The following is a 21,079-nucleotide window of genomic DNA, read 5'->3' on the forward strand; positions in this document are numbered from 1 at the left end:
GGGAGACCAAGGAAATCTGGCAGGACCGGCCCATTTTGACAGTAGTTTCAGTCTGAATGGAAAGTCTGGGTTGAAGGGTAGGTCCCAGCACTAGTAAAAGGAGCGTAAGGTGGAATTGTCCATGCCAGGGCATGGACTAGGGGATTGGAATGGTGGGTTCCTTCTCAAATGGCGATCCCTCTGTCTGTGGCTGCAAAACAGCACTGCTGGCCCGCTTGTTGGTTAGGGCTTTCTATAAATCACTGCCACCTCCCACCTCTGAGAAGCTAGACAATTCTTTCCTCTAGATTTTAGCCATTTGGGCAGAATTTCATGCCGATGTTGGAAGCTGAAAGATTTGGGGAACTGTGCTGAACACAGTGCAACCTCCGAGGGATGCAGCTTAGGTTGGGCCATTTTGAATTTTAAGTAAAAAACTGCTTTGTGTATGAACTGTAGTGTATTCATATGAAGGATGTGTATGCACATACAATTGCTGTATGAAAGCACAGTTAATTTATTATGGAGGTTAATAGACATCATGGGCAGCCAGTGTGAACCCTGAAATGAGGAAATAAACATGAAATTACTCAACATCATCTTTTCTTAGTTCCCCTTGCAAGCCCCAGCTACTTCCTTTTCCTTTTCTTTTCCCACAGTCCTGTTTCATCCCAAACATCCCGTGTACCTGTTTGCTCTTTGCATGCTCATGTGTGCAATTTATTTAGGATCAGGTTGGAAAACTAATGGATTGGATTCTACTTAGTTTATCTTTGTGCAAGCAGAAGATGGTATCAGGCTATGAATGGTGGCCATAGAAGTATTTTAGGCTACAGATGGGGGCTGTTGAAGGATTTTTGATTACGAACATCCACAGCTTATGTTTATATTACCCACAGTAGGTGTTTATATGTGGTAATGGCAGAACTGAAGTTTGAGGTGGGGACTGGAGTGGGTACAACGGTCTGCATTGCTTCTTCTGCCCATGCTTCGGTCCACGTGATGTTGGAGACGTGAATCGAGGAGAAAGCAATCAGCTGTGGCTGCGGGTGGGATGTAAGCGAGTTACCCTCCGGCTCGTCCCACCAGCAGCGAGGGAGCGGGGCGGCTTGGCGTTCTTTCCTGGGCTGTCTGTTGTAGCTAGCACACCCTTGAACATCACAGACCTCTTAATCATCTCTATAAAACTGTTTCCTCTGCAAAACATAGTGTTTATTTGGTGAAATATCTCACCAGGAAGAATTAACTTGTTCTTTGATAAATTATCTTAAATACTGAGTTAATAACTGAGCATAGTGTAAGTGTCCTGGGGCACGGGGGGATTTTAACTTTACAGGAAAATTTCAAAATAATAATGAATTGCAGGTTCTGTTGTGTTCTTATAAAATTTATGTCTCCGGATTACTTACAGATGTATCTCAGAAATTGTCAATAAGACATTGTAAAGGGCTTGTTTTAAGCCTCCAAATAGCAGTGATTCTGCAGAAATTAAGCAGCAGTAGCTTCCACTAAAAAAAGGTACTATCTGGTTTTGTTCAGGATATTTGACCATCTACAGTATGAATTTAGAAAATTAAATTCAAGGCATCAATGTCTGTGAATTTTATACTAGGTCAACATATATTTTTCTTCTACATATCACTTCTGAAACTTCCTAGTAAGGATATTTTGGCTCTGAAGATACAATCAAATGGGAATAATTAGTGAGAGCAGGATTTTAAAATGATTGTGGTGCTGCAGGGTAGGGATTTGTCTCCAAGTTAGTCACTAGCCCCCGTTTTGTGGGTTTTATAACTGAGCCTGTTCCTACACGCGGTACGTGGGACATAGGCGCTTCACCTCTCAGCAAATGCTTTCTTCTCTCAAATTTCCTACCCTTTGCAAGTGACTAATACTGAAAAGTGAAAGAAGCTTTTTACTTCATGAGAATCTTTCTGGGTTTTGGTCGGTTTTCTCCAGAGCGTGTTAACGACAGGAAAATGGGGTGTGTGCATATGTAAATACACGTATTTTATGGTGTTTTATCACCTGGCTCTACCCTGGGCGATGTGCACATCTGCAGAACCGCCTGTTCTCAGCAAACCTCTCACGTGGTGTCTGTTAAGTGCTGTTACCCCGCGAGGTGTAGCCGTGCTATCCCTTCGCACTTACGCTGGCACAAGCGTCAGAGCCCGGCGTCTCGGTGCTGCATCCCGCGCCAATCCGGCACCCGGCGCTTCCCCCGCTCAGCCGCGGCAAGGCAGCCCGCAGCAACCTTAGCGCAGGAATTGCGCGCAGGCGTGCAAGAGGGAGGATTTTGCGCCTCTCTCTTCAAATGTAGCGCTGGGCAGTTTTTTGGAAGAGGGTTTAGAAGAGGTTTTCAAAGGCCGTGTCCTCCCAGCCTGGCACCCGTCTCTCCCGGGACAGACGTGGCCGCAGCCGCGGGTCTCGGCACGGTGCATCCACCCCGGGCGCGCCGGTCCTGAGCGGCTGCGCAGCCTGTGACCCAGCGATGCCTGGCTGCGTGCCGCAGGCAGCGAGCCCGGGGTAGGACAGAGCATTGCCGTGGGGATCTCGCAACTATTTCATGACGGTTTTGTCCTTTGCCGTGCAAATCCTATGGGGAAACGTCTTAGTCCTTTGCATGACCAAGGGAGGTGTTTCCCCCTCTGCGTGCTCGCTGTCCCTTTGGTCCTCCGCCCTGGCAGAGCAGGCGTGCTGCCGTGCAGCCAGCCGAACCTGGGGGAGACCCTTGCAGCCAAAGGCTCTGCGTGGTCGGCAGGCAGCGGTGGGACGGCCGCCTCTGCTGGATTCAAACGTGGCGAAGGAGAAACAGCCGTGGTCGCCACGCCGGCTGCACCTGCAGACCGGTGCTTCTGCCCCAGGACGGTGGGCAGCGGTGGGCTCCGGCTGCCAGCTCGACCTGGGGGGTCAGGGGTGGCTTCGCTGCTTCTGCTGGAACAGCAGCTCTGTACGGAGAGCTTCGAAGATCTTCGTCGTCTGAACGTAGATCCGGCAACCCAATAGCTGTGGGGGTTACTGGAGGTCTCCCCGGCCATGCTGAGTTTTTCCATAGGCTGAGTTTTTCTGCCCTGGACTGGGTTGCAGAGCTTGTTCACCAGAATCAGGCAGCTCAGAGAGCATGCTGTGCGTGGGGAGTGCCAGGGAGCGTAGGGCCTCCGTGGCTTCTGTCCCTTGGCAGAAGCGATTGGATTTATAATCTTCTGCGGTGCTGTAAAGATGAATTGACAGTGTAACAGTGTGACGGAGTTACAAGGAAGATGGTGCAGGGGAGACATGCTCCTATCTGAACAATCCGTAACTTTATTTTTGTCAGTAATCGATGGAGACTTGGGTGTAATGAATAGTAAGAACCTCTTTAAAATTCAGCACCCGTTCGCAGGGAGGAAGGTTGGTCCGTCAACCGACTGACTTGCATATGAGGCTTAATCTTAAAATGCTTCCCTGTGCCTTAAGCCCTGCATGTTACTGAAGCTACTTCGGAAAGAGTGGAATATTAATATCCGTAAACCCAAGCTGGGCAGGAATGACCTTTTTGCCATGCCAAGACCCCGAGGGGTCTCTGCGGGCTGGGCCAGCCCAGTCTGGCTGCACTAAGGGCACGTTTTTGACAGCGGGGCAGATGATGGCCCTTAGGGCGCTGGAGGAGCTTAACTCTTGGACCTCTTACACAGCAGACCTTTCTTCAAACTCGGAAACTTTCTCTTATCCTAAAAAAAATCTCTCTCTTCAAAAGGCTTGAGGCAGTATAGGAAAAGGATTTCTTTCTAAAAGTAATGTTTTTCTTGGAAAAGGAAACAATATTACTGAACTGGGGCTTGGTTAGAACCCTGTTGTTGTAGAGTGGTGTTAATGGATTAACGCGCTGACAATGGATAAAAGGTTTGCCCTTAATAAGACGGAGGTAGGATGACAGTATCTCCTTGTTTTATAGTTGCAGAGTTGACCTCTGCATGAAATTTCCTTTTCACTGTGTGCATAGTTTGCAATTAATGGCATAAGCATATTGTGTTCCTTGTCTGTCCTTTTCCCTTTTTTTAAAGAACAGCCTCTGATGATTAACAACCTCTCTATTGTTTTCATGTAACCAAACTGGAGGAGCCTATATGCAGGCAGACACATTTTTCCCCGTAGCTGATGTGCTGTGCACCATAACTTGAGCTGCATGACTGGTCCTTTAGGCCTGGGCAGCAGAGGAAACCACTGGGAGCAGGACAGCAGATAGCCAGTCTGTGCCGGGAAGCATGTCAGGTGCCAGAGCAAGTGGCTGAAACCTGGGTTGACCCAGAAGAATTGGGAAATGTTTTGGTGTCCTAAGCAGAGGAGCTGATGTGCGCTCAGCAAAGGCAGTGGCCGGGCTGGGACGGCAGCCCCAGGCGAAGCAGGGTGCTGACTGGGTGGGCATCTTGGGCAGCAACCCGGCTGTAACTGGAAAGCAAGGCTACAAGAGCCGAGTCACCCTTTTATTGTATATAGTGTTAACCTATACGTCTGGGGTGAGCCAGAGCGGAGTGCAGAGCTTGAATTCTGTATGGGATCGCGAGGAAGGCCTGTGCATCTGCAAGCCTTTGAATAAGAGCTACCTCAAGCCGTGTCCCTGCTGCCTTCAACAAGTCCTCAATGCTGGTAACTGAAGTTGGAGCGAAAAACTTCTTTAGGGAAAGTTGACTTCATAGCCAGGGCTGCTAGACAGTACCACTGGCAAAGGAGCCTGCTGTTGGTTTCCTTCCCTCTTTTAACTTATTTTGTTTTCTTGATACAAACACGGGTTCTGGAGGAAAACTCACTTGCTGACTACAACTGGTTTTGCTGCTGAATCGTCCCTCAGTTTCCAGATGTGGGACGATAGATTTTCTCCTGCGAACAAAAATCTCTACTTTGTCTTGCGTTGCATAGCTAGGTGCCCTGGGACGGGAAGAGGGAAGGTGCTCCTTGGGAAGTGTTCCAGGAAGAGTGGGAATTAACGTCGAGGGGTCAGTCCCTGCCAAAACCCCCAGTTTTGAGCTGTGCCATTAGACTTGCCCCTGCCTGGATGCGTGCTGGGTGGCAGAGCTGATGCAAGTCGTCCTGCCACCCTCCGGCTGGTGCCAGCACGGCTGGCTGTGGCCTTGGGGTGGGTGGCATCGAGGGACAGGTCTCGGTTAAAGATAAACTTGCAGAAGACAAATGAACAGATTCATTTAATTCTTCAATGCTGACAAAGCTTCCTCGTTCAGCTCACCGCCCCGACTGGCACGTGTGGCCGGCAGGGGCGAGAGCTGCTCGTGTCTGCTTTGCCACCGCAGGGGTGTCCGTGGAGCTGAAGCTTCGGTGGCTCTCCGCAAGGCTGGCACGATGGCCGAGAGGCAGGAGAGGACAGGAATAGCTTGTGTTTTGGTGACCTCCAAGGAAGGCATCTGTTTAAGTGGCTTAATGGTGATATTGCAGAAGTGCTATGTGATGCACAGCCTTTTTGTGTTTTTGGGTTTTTTTTGTTATGGGTAAAGGGGATATCGGGTTGGTGTTGAGGCACCCAGGGTGAGTGTGGTGGTGAGGTCTGCTGTGGTCAGCAGTGTGCGTGCCCGGCTGCTGCTGGCACCGATCCTTTGAGGACATTATAGTGTCGGCATCCCGGCCTCATGCTTCTGCTGGAGCTCTCGGGGGAAATCCTGACAGCAGGGACCCCGCTGGAAGCACACAGACCCTTGCACTCAGGGGCAGCTTCAGAATCTCTGTCCTCAGTGTTAATATCGTTAATTGGGAGCCTGTGGTGGGAAAGGTTGAGAAACACTTGCCTGCCTGATTGCAGATCAGAGCCTCTCCTCCTCCCCGCTCCCCTCGGATGTGTCGGCCGTTGCTGCCTTGTGTGTTGCTATCAACATTGCCTTTGGAAACTTTCCTTCCCCACTTGCTATTTCTGGAAGTAGCATGTGATTAAATCAGTTCCCCGTGCTTCGCTCCCGGTGGAAGGGGGCTCCCAGCTTTGTTCCCAGCAGAGGAAGGGTGTGCACGCTGCCGGCTTTGTTTAACAGCCTACACAGGCCTTTTTTCCTGTTTTAATGGATGCTGCCATGCTTGGCTCCAGCTTGTGATGCTGATGGAGCGGCGTTGTGTGTGTGTGTGCGTGCTTCTGTTGGGGTTCTGGGTTGACAAAGGATTATTTTAAAACATTTTATTCTGTTGAGCTGGAGAAATACAACCTTTCTGAAGGCTGGTTTTCCTACAGCCGCAGTTTTCATTACGCTAGGCTTTTAAATCATCCTCAAACTGTGATTAAAACCTTCTGCTATTGTTTTTCCCCTTTTTATTGTATCCATTGAAACATTACTTTAATCTAAAGTAGCCAACCTGTCGTGGTGATTGGGACAGGAGGAAGAGCACCAGTATTTGAAGACAGGAAAGTCTTGGGATGAAGCCACAGCATTAGCTCAGAGGATGCCTCTGTCGTGGGCAGTGTTGGGTGCATTGCCTCATCCTTCTGCTTTTCAGGTCCTTTCTAAATGAATGACATTTCTTTTCCTCTCTTACTCTTTGCCCGACTCATTCATTCGGGCTGTAAGTACCTGTGAGTGAGGGTGGCTTCCTTCTCCTTGTCTGAGTTGCACCTACCAGATGTTACTGTAATGGCTGTAAGATGTAAAGGGAATTGTTTGCTTTGCTCAAAGTTTTCATCCTTCATGTGCATCTCTGAGAAGAGCCTGGAGGAGAGGAATGCCCACCTTCGTTTTGTTTAAAAGCCTTTTCAGCTTCTGTTTTTACCTAGTCCATCCCGTTTGTATTCTTTCATTTTAACGACTGTCCTAGCTGTTATTTTAATACAGCTCCAAAGCTGTGGCAACTTGACGTTTTGAATGCAGAAGGCTGTGGTGGGCTTTGGGGACTGCGCTGCTGGGGGAGGTTGAGGCAAGCCCTCCTGACGGCTGTCACCAGTCAGGGTGACACCAGACATGTCAGCAGTCCCTTCCCAAGTGGAGCCAGGGTCTTCATAAGACTTTCTTCTTGTGTTTTCCAGGTCTACAACTCGAACAAGGACAACCAAAGCGAAGGCAGTAAGTATTTCCTTTCAAGCCAGACCCCCAAGAAGGTGGCTGTGCTGTATGGTGTGTGACGTTGGCGGGTCAGCAGGAGAGGCTGAGCTGCTGATGCTGGTGACACCAGGCTGTGCTGTGCACCCCTGGGCCGGGGGTGCAGGATGACGGGGCTCGGCGTGGGGACCGCGGGTGGCCCCGGTGACAAGCTGGGTCCGGCACCCAGCAGGGAACAGATGCAGAAATCTGATGGTGGGACGCGGGGCCATGGAGAGCTGTGCCGAGCCGTTCTCTTGGCACTTCAGGGTGCATCCCCTCCTGTCCACCCCACATCTTGGTGTCCCTGGGCTGCAGCAGTGGGGCAGGGGGTGCTGGCATGCCTCTGCTCCGGCTTTTTTTGCTTAGCAGAGCCAATGGGTACAGGTGGCATCTTGGACCAACCAACTCTCCTTTCTGAACCAGAGTCTGGAGGATGAGTGTGCCTTTTCCAAGGGGGAATTGGAGCAAAAATATAAAGAGTAGGGAGGTCCTGCCTAATCAGGATTGTCAAAAAGAGCCCCTAAAAATAAAGCTGTTTTTATTGTAGTTCAGGCAAAGACTTGAGTCAAGAAAGCACTTGTTTTTCTTCCTAGAGGAGTGGTTGCACCTGGTCCCGGCTCTTATGTCCTGTGTTTCAAAACCCTTAATTGAGCCATTTCCCAGTAGATCTGAATTGCCATAATTGCAATACTCTGATCCCTTCCCTCCTTTCCCCAAAGTCATCGGTCACACGGGAGTCCAGCCCGCATTGATGGTTAGTAAATAGTTCATTTTTATGCTGCATCAGACAGGGCATTTTCGTCTTGAGTAGAAGCATTTTTCTCACAATAATAGGTGTAATTTGCAGATAATGTTCCTTGCACCAATTTTCAGCCCTTGCACAAAACAGTCTCTTCCTCCTCTCTGCTCTCTCCAACATGGCTTCTGCCTTCCCTGTTGGTCCTCCATGTCATGAGCTGCACATCTGACCCTGTATGTATTCCTCTTGGCTTTGTGCGACCCAGATGATCCTCGCAGAGTTAAATGCTGTGCCTCATGCTCATGAAGCACAGTATGGCTAATGGCCCAGCTGGGTATGAAGTCTGCGTAGAACAGCTCCACCTTTTCTCCATTTTACAGAGGGGCAAAATGAGGTTTTTTAGGCACAGAGAACAGGACTTGCTCAAGTCTGTCCTACCCTGGCCACGGACTGTCACTGCTCTGCGCGTTCCCTGCGCACAGCCTCTGGCTCTGCCAGGGCGGTACATGGTGATTTGGCTCAAGGAACGTGTTAAAATAACCATTTTCTAAACTTCATTGAGGGGTGATGCAAAAGCAGGGAAAACGTTAGGGATGGGGATGGGAGGAAGGATTGGTGAAGTAATTACCGCTTCTGAAAGAAGCGCTTGTCAAAACACGACCTTCCCATCTTACGTGCTGTCAGCCAGAAACCCTCGTGGGGCTGGAGTCATCCTGCAAAGTAACGGCGGCTCTTTAGAGGTGGTAAGAGCTTGAGTCAAGTGTGTCCATGACTTTCCCAGGGTTATTTCTATTATCTAATCCTGGTCTTCAGCTGCCAAGCTTGCAACAGATCCCAGGTTGGGGCTTCTAAATGCCTCTTTAGGGTTTCCTTAGGTAAGGGCTGTCTGGGTGATGGTGCTCCTCACTGCCAGGCATTTTCTGCCCCCTGAGCCCTGGCTTCTGCCCGTGGTTGGTTGTGCACAGCCTCCTCGAGGGCCCGTGTTAGCGGAGGTGTGAGCAGGACCAGGCTGGTGTGCGGGCAGCGTGGGGCTGCGGGCAGCGTGGGGCTGCCTGCTGTGGCCGCTGCTGGCATATAAATAGATGATTTTCCTGGGCTCCATCCGAGACGGGTGTACGTGCTGAAGGGGAAGGCGTCACTCTGTTGGGCTCTAGGCTGATGGTGATGCTCGGCCGGGACGCGCTGCCCACGTGCCCGCTGCCCGCAACGGGCAGAGCGGTTCTGCTGATGCTGCGGCTCCTCGGCCGCGGCGTGCGGGTGCGTTGCCTCGCCAGCCACTAGACAGATCCCCAGCTGGCTGCCCGTGTGGGTTGTACTGGAGGCCGGTGGCTTTGAGGAGAAAGCCAGTGTGTCCCCGGGCTGGGGGCAGCTCCCGTGGTTGCCTCCCGTGTCGGTTCCCAGCCCAGCCCTGGGCTGCCTGTGCCGCTTTGGAAAGTTGTTTGTTTGTAGTGCTGGAAGTGAGCGCAGCCCACGCGTCAGTCGTGCCTCTCCGAAGCGGCTCGGTGTTTGGCAGCGTAGCGAGACTTTGACAAAGACGCCAAATGCCAAGTTTCTCCCTGCGTGTCTTCACTAGACGAGTATGAAGCTGGGGTTTAATCAGCCAAGGAGGCTTTGGCAAAGTTTCTTATCTTTTAGTACCTCTTCCATTTTGATGGTCTGTCTTAAAAATGAGAACAATCCTCCTTGTCTGCTCTGTAGACTCTCCTCCCCTGGCTTTGGGGAGCGCGTTGGGACCCGCAGCTGAAGGCTGCTTATGTCGCATCGCTTCTAAACGGTCTGGTGGTAATTATTTTCACGTACGGCTCTGACTGGGGCTGCCGCTGTTATGTTCAGACATCTGACTCTGCTATAGCCCTCATTAAAACCATGTCTGTAGTGAACTGCTTGCCTCACCAGCTACACTTAAAATTGATTTGAAAATTGGCTTTTTGCCACGCAGCCCTTGATACAGGAGCTTCGTATAAGGACTCGAAATGAGTGCAGTGATTGAGTGGAGTCCAGATGCAATTCCTGACCCTGAAAACCTATATACCTCTGCTTCCTGCCCGTACTTCTGTTAGTTTGAAAGAGACTCGCAGTGCTATACTGAGGTCTGCTTTTTGGCCACTATCTAATTTTACAGAGCTTTTGGGTTTTACATCCTGCTGTGTGGCCAGATGGCCATCGGCCTTACAGGGTGATTTATCTTAATCTTCTCTGGGAGCTGGGAGGAAGCAGTGCAGAGCGGTGGGGGTGAGCGGGTGTCTGTGAACCGCTAGAGCCAGATGAATTTAGATGCACTAGTTTGCAAACCAGGAGGACTTGCCCTGCTCTGTGGAAACAAATCCTCCAGGCCATTTGTGCTTATTACGTGGAAAAGCACAGAAGAACTCCTTTCCCTTCCCCTTCCCACCATTTCCCTCTCCTTTTTCCATATCCATTTGGTTCCCCATTAGTTCAGGACCCCATCGAAAGCTGTCTTTATTTTCATAAGCTCTTCACAGACCTTGAATCCCTTGACTGCCCTGTCTGCTGGTGCGCTTGTCTGTGTGGCTTGGCCTTCCCCAGCAATCTTCATTTCCCAGTCTTGGCAGCTCACTGATAGTTTGAGACTTGAAGTAAGACTTGGAAACTCATTCCTCTCTGGTCTCTGCTTCTTGGTTTCTCCCTTTCTCTGTGGCTCCTAGTTTCATAAAGTCTTTGAAAGAATTCCTAACAGTTGTCACCGTGGCACTTCATTGCACAGCACAGAAACGTGTGCTGGGGTATGCAGAAGGGCTTGCTTTGACCTTGCATTGCCATGACCGACTTGCACACAGCTGGAGTCAGCAAGGTTGCCTGAGGCTGAACAGAGCTGATTCAGTCGTCTTACCCCCTTACCGATGCTCTGATATGCCGTATCATCATAAAGTAAAGGAATTAATGGATTAAATAGAAATAATCTGCTAGGCAAAAATAGAACAGGATGAGACCAGCTCAGTAGCACTAGAAATATGATGCTACATGAAGGTCAGATAAGTACGTGTGTGTGTGCAACAGCTGTAATACGAGCGATGTGTATCACCTTTGCTGATGTAAAATATTTATTTGCTAGATTACAGGATGAATACTGCATCTCGGTTGTGCGTTGAAATGCTGCTCTTATATTAAGAGCCTGTGACAGGTATCTTGGCCTGGAGCTGTGTTTCACATCTTTCCCCTGGGGAACGAGAGCCTCAAGGGAGGGGGAAATAGCAGGAGGCAGGGCTGTAGGCTTTGCCCCCGCAGCAGGTTTAAATGCATGAACAGAGGAAAATGCTGCCTCTGATAATAAAATAGTTTGTAAATCCACTCCCTGTTATGGTCGAGAGGCCGTTTAAACATATAGGATGGGGATTAGGGATTCCTGTTGTGAAGCGTGGAGAAGCATGTTGGCCATGCTTTTCTTTGGCAGCCCTGAGAGTTTGCTCTTCCCCGCTGCCTTCCCTCTCGTTTCCTGACCCCAGCTGATGGCAGGAGGCAGCTGCACAATGATTTAAATCCATCTGAGCGTGGGCTGCGGGTCCCGTCCCTCCCATACACGCGTTCCTGCCTCTGCCTTGCTGCAGCAGCAGCTCTCTTTGCGGTCAGCTGGCTGAAGACTTGGGTTTGGTGGGGGTTTTGATAGAGCAGGTTTTTCCCTTTTTTTTTTCTACCCCCCCCCCCTTTTTTTTTTTTTTTTTTTTGTGTGTTAATCTTGCTGAACCCCCTCGCTGCACTAGTCCTGCTGTCAGAGCGTGGAGGAGAGCAGGGACGAGGATGGAGCCGTAACAGGCCGGACTCTGTCCGGCCGAAGCTGCTGGGACCGCAGCCCCCGTTTCCTATGGGCACGCTCATGCAGCGTTGCTCTCTCCCCCCCCAAAAGGCCATCAGTTGCCCCTTCCTTTCTCCCCGCTTCCTGACCTGCAGCCGCTATCAAACAGAAGCTAACTGGGGTCTAAGCTGCTGAATCAAAGCTCAGGGCTGTGGGTCGCTGTGCTGCTGGGGCGGATGGAGCAAGTCTAAGATCTGGACAGCAGTGGATAGAAATCCGACTTTGATCTGTGCTGTTGCTGAACTGAATCATTGAGTAAATGAATGAGATAAAGAGAAGCTGCTTCTGTAAGAGGGGAAATCAAGCTTTTACAATGCTCATTAAAAGTTAAATTTAAGGATGAATAAAGGCAGTTTGGATATTTAATCACATATTATTTCTGGATATAACTACTGCAAATAAATCCCCGACCTTTCCTGATCCAGAGCTCAGCAACAAGTGGAAGAGCTTATTCATCTACTTAGGAGGATTATGCTTGGTCACTTCCATCTGGAAGGATTGCTTGGTTTCTTACCTCCGCTATTGCCAAGTGCTGTGGAAAAGTGCAGTCCTAGCCCCTCGCTGGGCGGTGGGGTGGTGGGCTCTGCAGGAGGAGGGCACGTGTTTGTAGGTGTCTTCTGCTCAAGTTCAAACTTGCGAGGGACCGAGGGAAAACTGCTGGCTTATGGAATGGGTTGGCACTTAAAGTGTGTGGCAGAGAGCCTGAAATGGTGATACGTGTTGGCTGGACAACAGCGTGCAGGGATACCGAAAAATCAGGGTTATAGCCAGTACCAAGCCAAGGCTAATAAGGCCCGCTGAACTGGGTTTGCCTGCACAAAAGGGTTTCTACATGGTGGTTTCCTGCTTCTCAGGTACCCTTGTGCTTGTGTTTATCAGTGATCTGGGTATGGTAGGCTGTGCCCCACTGAGGGATGGCACGTTGATTTTATGCTGCATCTGTGCTTGGAGACTGGTTGGGAATGGTGCTGGAGAGCCCTCCAGGTGCCCTGCAAAGGGCCCTGGAGCTTCTGGATATTCGCACATCCTATGGCACAGGCATCCTGCAACTTGTGTGCTTACATTGGCTCAGCACTTCAGTGTGCTTGCCCAGAAAAATATAATAAAGCTGTTTTACTGTTTCACTGTTTCAGGTTCTTGTGCCATTCATCACACAAGAAACACCACCAGCAGAGAACTCAAAACAAGTGATTAGTAAGGGACTGTGCCGTGCGAGCCATAGGCAGCCAGTGAGCTGGCAGCTTATCATGCACCAGCAGTGAATATGTGTTTAAATAAGCGATGTGAACAGGAGGAATGCGAAGGAATAAAATTTCACGTGCCTTGCTGTGAGGACACTGCCAGCCTGGGGCTCTGATCCCTTCCTGCTGTGCTCTTGATAAAATGCAGTTTTATGTCTCATGCAACACAGCATTCCCTCAAGTCTATGCAGACGTAGTCAGTGATCTGCTTTTAAGCTAACGCTACACCTTTTCCACCTTCTGGACTTCGACATCTTGAACCGCTCAGCCATGCTCTACGATCCTCTGTCAGGCACGGCCGGGAAAATCCCGCACCTTCCGCGTGGCAGCCGGGGAGCGGAGCGGCTCGTGTCTCTACCCCAGTCCCCGGTGATGCTTCTCCCGTCTGCCACGGGAGGTGGGACGGCAGCGGGGACAGACGCATCCCCGCCAGCGCGAGGGCCAGCCGGGGCAAAAGGGTTTTGCTTGAGGTGGCATGTGGGAGGCGGGTGGGCTGCGTGCCCTGGCTCCCGTGTCCTCAGCCCAGGGTGCTCATCCCGGCCCCAGAGCCCGGGCTGACTTTGCACACCCTTCTCTCTGGGGCTTCTGCCATATGAAAGGTTTCCCAAACCTTTATATAGGGAGGAAGTAATTTTCCTTAACAAATAGATGTCTGCAGGCAGTGTTTTCCACGCAGTGATGGAAAGCTGACTAAGGGATGAATTCTTCCAGCAGGTATTTGGATCCGCGTATTAGTAATTCCTTGAAATTAAACGTGAAAACCTGCAATGGCATGAGTTAATTGAGTTTTACATTCCATTAACTTGAGTGTTTTAGGTATTACTCTCAGGCAGAGTCAGCTGCCTTCGGGATATCCTAATTTGCACCAAATAAATATTTCATTTGTGCTAACAAAAGAAGGGGCTGTTCTTGAACTGTGCACATCTGCACACAGTGAGGGTAAATGGGATGTAACGCGTAGTGTTCATGAGACAATATTGTTTAGCCGGCCTTTTGCATTGCCGGGGGGCAGGAGTGTCCGCCTCAAGTGTGGTGCAGACATTGGTGGGGGGCCAGGGTTGGCACTGGCTGGCTCCCCAGGACCAGGTCCCCTCCCGCTGCTCACAGAAGATGCTTCGGACAGAGGTTTCACCCGAGATTCGTTCCCATCTCCCAGTCCCTATCACTCTTGCACCGCCACACGCTCTCTCCTCTTTGTGTTATGTTTTTACCTCCACGCTTTCACCTTTCTTTTGATTTCTTTACTCATTTTACTTCACGGTTGCTGCTCACAGTTATCTCCTGCTTCTCTCTTCCACTTGTTTTTTTCCCAGTTCTCCTTTTACCATCACTTTTCAATGTTCTTAACCTGTCATATGGCTAGTCCTTGAAAAAACCTGCATCTGCAAAAACCCATCTCAAAAGCCCCAAGAAGAAATCCAAGGCACCAAAGGCCCCTGCCCCGCTGCCCCAGGCAAAGCCTGGGAGCTCAGTCCCGGACCCCAGATATGCAGGCAGTCCCCAGTGTGGGGTGACGGAGATGGCCTCAAGATGAAGACATCCCTCCAGCACACAGATGGCTTAGTTAGCTGGGTGGAGAGCTGAAAGGATTTGTAGGAATTACCTGGGACTCATCAAGCAAGCTGCCTCGTGTGCTGTTTTCAAGGATTTGTTGTGTCATATATGATTCCTTTTTTTCCCAAGCAATCTGTTGTCAAAGACAAAGGTCTCTTCAGGTTATCTCACCTTCATCCTAAATTAATATTTTGACCAACTGCAGACGTAAATGCCTGACAGAGCCTGGGGCTCTGCTGCTCGGCAGGCGTGGGAGGTGCTGGTTCAGAGGGATGCGGAGGCTGAAATGACAGATTAGTGTTCTGCGCTTGCCTGGGTTACACCTGGTACAAGCTACTGTACTTGTGCCTTTCCGCCCTGAGCACCTAATTTATCTCCTTCTCCTTCCTCCCCGCCTCGTTTGAGCAGTGGTACAGTATTGCTGTGAATGCCAGCGACGACTGCGGGATGAGCATTGTGCTCAGTGTGAAGCCATCCCTCTGCTAGGTGTTCATCTCTTCTCTTCCCTTTCAGCTGCCCAGTTGGATAATATTGGCTTCAGCATTATCAAGAAATGCATCCATGCTGTCGAAACAAGAGGTAGAGCCGTTCACCAGATGGTCTTGTTTTGGGGGCCGGCCTTGCAGCTGTTTGTAGCGGAGCAATTGCTTACCTGCTCTTTTCACGAACAAAAATGATTCCTTAACCCTCAGAGACCCACATCAGATAAACGCTGTAATATGCTCAGGCAGATGCTTTTGCCGAGACATGCGTTTGCTCTGTGGCCGGGGTTAGCAGGCGTTAAGCAAACGTCAGGGGCAGAGTTAGGAAATAATGCACTGTATGTGCAAAATGGGGGAAGGGACCGAAGCTGGGGACTTCATATGAGCATGCCTCCATGTGGTACTGCTGCAAAGCACTTCCTCTCATGTGGGATTACAAATAGATCTGTGTTTCAATCCTTCCCCTAAGTCTCTTGCGAAGACTATTTATATACAGATGGGCTATCTTGTTAGCATCTGAGCCCCTCCCAGTGAAATACGGGTCTTGTTCTCGCATCGTTTCTGAGAGCACTGATGCCTGCACTAGGTAAGAAAGAGGCCTCACAGGAAACTTTGGGCTGAGTAGGGCTCTGAGCTGGCAGTATTTCTGCCCATGTTCTTATACTGGGGTCTTCTTCCTGCCCATAGGCAACGTAATATATTGTGGGCTATTCAAGTGTGACATTTTCCCCTATAATATTTGCAGCAGTACAGAAACTGCTGTCAAGAGTAAAGGAACACCTGGGGGCAAATTTAAAAAAAAGAAACAAATGGGTAGATCAGACCAAACAAGGCAAGTGCAGTTCTTGGGGAAAGTTCAGGGAACTCCAGCTGGGGAGGTGCAGCACACCCAGCCTGGGGTGCTTCAATGGGAAGGGGCTTCTGCCACCACGTCCTTTGGCTGTTCTCTGCCCTAGCAAGTCTTTTGGTTCAAGGCCTCGTTGTTCCCTATATGAAGAACATGCAAAAGGCTCAGACCTCAACCTGAAGAACTTGGCACAGTAAAATTTTCCCAAACTGCCCTTGTGTTATATGTTAAGTGCAGATCCTTCACAGTGCAGCTATAGCTCCCTTGCTGACTGTGGGGTGGTGGAAAGGTGTCCTTAGATCTTTTATTCCTGAGCTAATTGGGGGTAATACTTTTAAGCAATACATGAAAGCCTTGACATCAAACCCAAATTTTACCCTCTTCTATAATTTTGTACGTAGTTGGTGAGAGGGCTTTATTATTTTTGCTATTAGAGAAGCCAAAGAAATGAAAGAAATGTTAGTAGCTCTTGTGACATTCTCCTAATAAGCTCTTTGTTTTTCCTAGGGATCAATGAGCAAGGGCTCTACCGAATCGTTGGAGTAAACTCTAGAGTTCAGAAGCTGTTGAGTATATTAATGGGTAAGTATCTTGTATTTTTTTAAAAGGCAAGTAGATTGTGCTGCTTTGAAGTCTTGCCAGCCAAGAACAGAGGCTCTTGTTGGGGTACCTAATCGTGGTGAATGTGCTCTTAGGACCACATGCTGTTAGAGGCCAGGAGGTCCCGGGGCACCACTGGCAGGTTGCTAAGGTAGGACTCATGTAGGACATTGCTTTAAAAGGTCTTCTGGTGCAGTCACTGGTGGCCTGCTCACATGTGCTATGAATTTTGGCAGCCTTCCCAAATGCGAACTAAAATCTTCAAAGAAATAGCTGAAAGCTTTGGTTTTTAATCTCATACCTGCCACGTTGTTCCCAGAATACATTTTAATTATTTTCTCTTGTGCGTTGCATGCTGCCTGTGGCTGTTCTTACTTTCCCCTTGGACCTTCTTGTGCCTGTTTTAACACGGTCTTGCTCAGACCTTCCAAGCATGTGTTTCCCTCCTGCAGTTCTGGGTGCTTGGGAGGAGAGAAGGTATCGGGTCACACCGTGGCAGAGCTTGCTGTTGACAACGTGGGGCTCCTCTGAGCACTGGCCACAACGTGCAGCCACCCTGCATCTGCCCAGCAGCCCCCAGAAACCTCTCCCCACCTCTGAGATGATATGACGGCAAGATGTGGTGTTGGCTACAAGTGCCTTTATGCTCTGAACCAGCATTCCCATGGGCCTAATCCGAGCACTGAAACATGTAGGAGCAAACAGGTCTTGTGATTGTCAGTGAGCTCGTAGTTGTTCCTGGCGCAGGGCTGGGACCACTACGGCTGACTTTACCTGGAGTGGTTCCTTGTTGGTGGTGTTTGGTTTCCATGACCCCATAGCCATGCAAAGCCCTATTTTGGGTCATGCTTGCTGATCCGCTTTGGAGAATCTGTAGCCTGACTCCCAGCCCAGCTTCTGTGTCAACAATAGCCCAGGGGTTATACTTGACCGAAAAAGAAATGCGAGGCATTTCCCTCTTTGGTCCTCTTGCTGCCTTCTCAGGTCTTGGCCCCTCCAGCAGAATCTCCTCTGCTCCCTGTGCCCTTGTCTGTGGTCCAGGCTGGTGCTGAGGTTGGCCGTGGCCGTGTGTGACCAAATGGACCATTTCATCCCCTGAACTGGCAGGTGGCATTTCCATCCCCCAGCTGCAGCCCTGTGGGAGTCTCTCTGTCTGGACATGCATGAGAGAGACATTTGAAGAACCATTTTGAGAAAACACACACTTGGGTTGGAGCAGCGGCAGCTGCCCTCCACCAGTCCCAGCTCATGCTTCTCAGACTTGGCAAAACAACTTATGAAATAGGTGTAATAATGAAGAAACAAATGCTTAATAATTTGTTAGCGCCCTTATGAATGTGTTTGCTACCCCATGGGGGAAATAAGTGACATTTGTGGTCTTCTTCCTCTTTACATTGCTTATTATCTTTTTTTTGCAACATGACTTCCTTTTCCTTGCCTTCACAAACTGCCAGTGCTCCTTTCTGTGTCTATTTCTCCTTGCAAAAAGTTTTAATCAGTTGTATTTCACTTTCAACATCTTTCCTTCTCCTCTTCCAATTCCCCCGTCTTTTCCCACGGTTAAGATGTTCACTGAGCAATGCCCGTGGTGGCTGTTACAGTTGTCAGCATTAACCTATGCAAAATTGATAATCTAGGGATAATTAGGAAACAGAAGGGTAAGGCTCTAAATCAGAGGCTGTCGCAAGGGGACCTCTCTGCACCAGTTTTGCCGTGGCATTTGGAAAGTTCGCTGCAGTCACAAGAGCGGGTGACTGACTCTTTTATTAGTAGAAGTTTGGCACAGGTTCTGGGGCATGTGAATATGTCCTGCTAGCCACCCAAGTACAGCAGATAAGCCGGAGCTGTCTCATGGCGCGCACATTTGGCACTATTGTGTTAGGGCATTGGTTAAAGAGCAGTGCTGCCCACCGATAAAAATAGGTTGGGACTGGGTGCCCCATGGCGCAGCAGGCCTGACATGCCAGGTCCTCTGCTTACACTTTTCATGCCGGTGTGCATCATCTTGCGAGCTAGCAGAGCAACTGATCCTGTTTTCTTCTTGCAAGGGCGGTCTCGGGCTGTGTCAGTTGTGGGTTGAGGTGGCGGGGCTGTGACAGATGGCAAAACTTGCTTGGTTTAAGAGCTCTCCAGAGCTGGGAGGGATTCAAAGTTTTGGACACCATCCAGCATCCATTATCTCCTCAGCGACTGAAGCCACTCAGCTGTCGACCTCATGTCTCATAATGCGGTGATATATTGTCGGTGGTTTTTCTTTGTCCTGGCACATCTTCATTAGTCGTGGGTGCTGGAAGCCCCATCGGAGGCGAGTGCATGCCCGGGGCTGCTGCTCGGGTGGCCCAGTGCCTGCTGGAAGCAGGACCTCCTTTGGGGATCTCCCGTGCCGTCGATCACCGGGACACTTTGCAAACCCCTGACTCCGTATCTTTCGCCGAATCGCAGGCGATTAAATCATCTTTGACAATCCCGGCGCTCAGGCTGTCTGTGAAGTCAGACAACGTGTCCGTTTTCAAATCCCCTTCTGTTCTCGGCTGCCCTCGAGGCTCTGACGTCCTGCCGGTAGCGGCACCGCTCCGCTCAAACGCTCGTGTTCGGATCCAACCCTCGTGAACGGAGGAGCCAAATTGTCCTTACAACTTCAGGTTTCCCTTATATTTAGAAATGAATGTGGGCAGCGTTGCTGATTCACATGCAGTTTAAATGGCAAAAAGATCAAGTTTCCCTGAGCGGTGGCTGGTGTCAGTGACGCTGCCGGGAAGGCCTTTGGCACGAGGTGTCTCTGCAGGAGGTCGGCACTGCGCTCGGCCGACGGCGGAGCAGAACCTTCCTGTGGGCAGCAGCCGGGTCAGGGACAGCGCAGGTCTCGGGCTTGGGCAGAACAGCTTGTCTTTCTCTAAATCGGGGTGAAGCGGGGAGGGGTGCCTGCCCCAGGGCTCGTGGGAGGCAGGTCATCTGTGGCAGAGCAAGCTGCCTTTCCCTAGCCTTCACCATCACCATGCACCGTCAAAATGAGGACAGAACTCAACAGATAAAGAGTTTTATCGGAGCTCCCTTGAAAGGGTTTATTGTGGAAGTGTGTGCGCACAGGATGGCGGTGGTACCAGCAGATGACACCAAGTTGAGTGGGAGTGTTGATCTGCTGGAGGGCAGGAAGGCTCTACGGAGGGATCTGGACGGGCTGGATCAATGGGCTGAGGCCAATTGTATGAGGTTCAACAAGGCTCAGCGTCGGGTCCTTGGGTCACAACAACCCCATGCAACGCTACAGGCTTGGGGAAGAGGGGCTGGAAAGCTGCCCGGCAGAGAAAGACCTGGGTGTGCTGGTCGACAGCCGGCTGAATACGAGCCAGCAGTGTGCCCAGGTGGCCAAGAAGGCCAACGGCATCCTGGCTTGTATCAGAAATAGTGTGGCCAGCAGGACTAGGGAAGGGATTGTTCCCCCGTATTCGGCACTGGTGAGGCCGCACCTTGAGTCCTGTGTTCAGTTTTGGGCCCCTCACTACAGGAAAGACATGGAGGTGCTGGAGCGTGTCCAGAGAAGGGCAACCAAGTTGGTGAGGGGCCTGGAGCACAAGTCTTCTGAGGAGCGGCTGAGGGAGCTGGGGCTGTTTAGTTTGGAGAAGAGGAGGCTGAGGGGAGACCTTATCTCTTACAACTGCCTGAAGGGGGGTTGTAGTGAGGTGGGTGCTGGTCTCTTCTGTCAGGTGGCTGGAGATAGGACGAGAGGAAATGGCCTCAAGTTGTGGCAGGGGAGGTTTAGGTTGGATATTAGGAAAAATTTCTTTACTGAAAGGGTTGTCAGGCATTGGAACAGGCTGCCCAGGGAAGTGGTTGAGTCGCCAGCCCTGGAGGTATTCAAAAAGCGCGTAGACGGGGTACTCCATGACATGGTTTAGTGGTCATGGATGGTGGTTGGACTTGATGATCTTGAAGGTCTTTTGCAACCTAAATGTTTCTACGATCTGCTGCTGAAACTCAGCACTAAGATAAGCAGAGCGTTACAGCGTCTAATCTGCTCTTCTTGCTCCTTCCCAACGTGAGCCATGAGGGCTGGTGAGTGAGACTTGCTACGGCCCCTCGCTGCTGGGATATAATAATATGTCCTACGGCTGCTTCAGAAATCTCTCGAGCCACCCAGGCGCAGGTGAGAATTACGGCTGGGTGATGAGGTGGTGCCCCAGGCGGTTCCCCTTGCCCTGGAGAAATTGGTGAGGAATTGAAACCAGCTGTCTTTCGGCAGCAGCTTTCTCCATCCCAGGAAGCAGATGGAGAAGCTCCCTAGAAAGGGCTCCGGGCGATGGCCGCGTGGGATGGGCTGTGCGGCAGCCGGGGGCGGCTGCCTCGGGGAGCATCCCCGGCATTGCCCGCGAGCGTCTTGCTGCGGTTCCGTCACGACCGTGGGTTTGGGGGTGTCTGATCAGCCCGCGCTTCCCTCCCCGTTGCCGTGCCACCGTGCCACGACCAGCCCCGTTCCCTGTCCCGTGGCACCCGTCCCATCACCTGGGGTCCACAGGAACGAACGCGTGGAGATGAATGGGGCCCCCGTCCCCTCCGCTGCTGCTGCTGTTTGCCCCCAGGAAGAAAAGAAAGCAGCAAAACTAATTTTGGGGGAATGGGAATGGATTCCTCCCACCCCTGAATTACTGTGTAGATCCTGCCGTAAAAAAGCACGTTCTAATTTCTTCTTGATTTAGATCTGGAGTGCTGCAGGTCCCTTTTTTTCTCCTCAAATATCGCCCTTTGGTTTCACAGCCCGGGGAGAGCCGGGAAACGTGTCCTG

The 21,079-nt window shown here is 50.7% G+C and overlaps 1 protein-coding gene across 7 annotated transcripts in view; it reads left to right on the top strand.

Annotated features, from left to right (window-relative positions):
- Positions 1 to 21,079, top strand: part of ARHGAP26 (Rho GTPase activating protein 26) — a 154,959-nt gene that overhangs the window by 59,930 nt on the left and 73,950 nt on the right. For all 7 annotated transcript variants that reach the window (XR_007509728.1, XR_007509729.1, XR_007509730.1 and 4 more), the window contains exons 12-14: positions 6,971 to 7,007; positions 14,884 to 14,949; positions 16,207 to 16,281. Coding sequence is in view for 4 of the 7 variants with exons in the window: in XM_049830004.1 (XP_049685961.1) it covers positions 6,971 to 7,007; positions 14,884 to 14,949; positions 16,207 to 16,281 (178 nt within the window). In the remaining 3 variants the exon portion in view is untranslated. The remainder of the gene's footprint in view (positions 1 to 6,970; positions 7,008 to 14,883; positions 14,950 to 16,206; positions 16,282 to 21,079) is intronic.

The sequence above is a fragment of the Accipiter gentilis genome, chromosome 26 (assembly GCF_929443795.1).
Source record: "Accipiter gentilis chromosome 26, bAccGen1.1, whole genome shotgun sequence".
Classification (NCBI taxonomy): Eukaryota; Metazoa; Chordata; class Aves; order Accipitriformes; family Accipitridae; genus Astur; species Astur gentilis.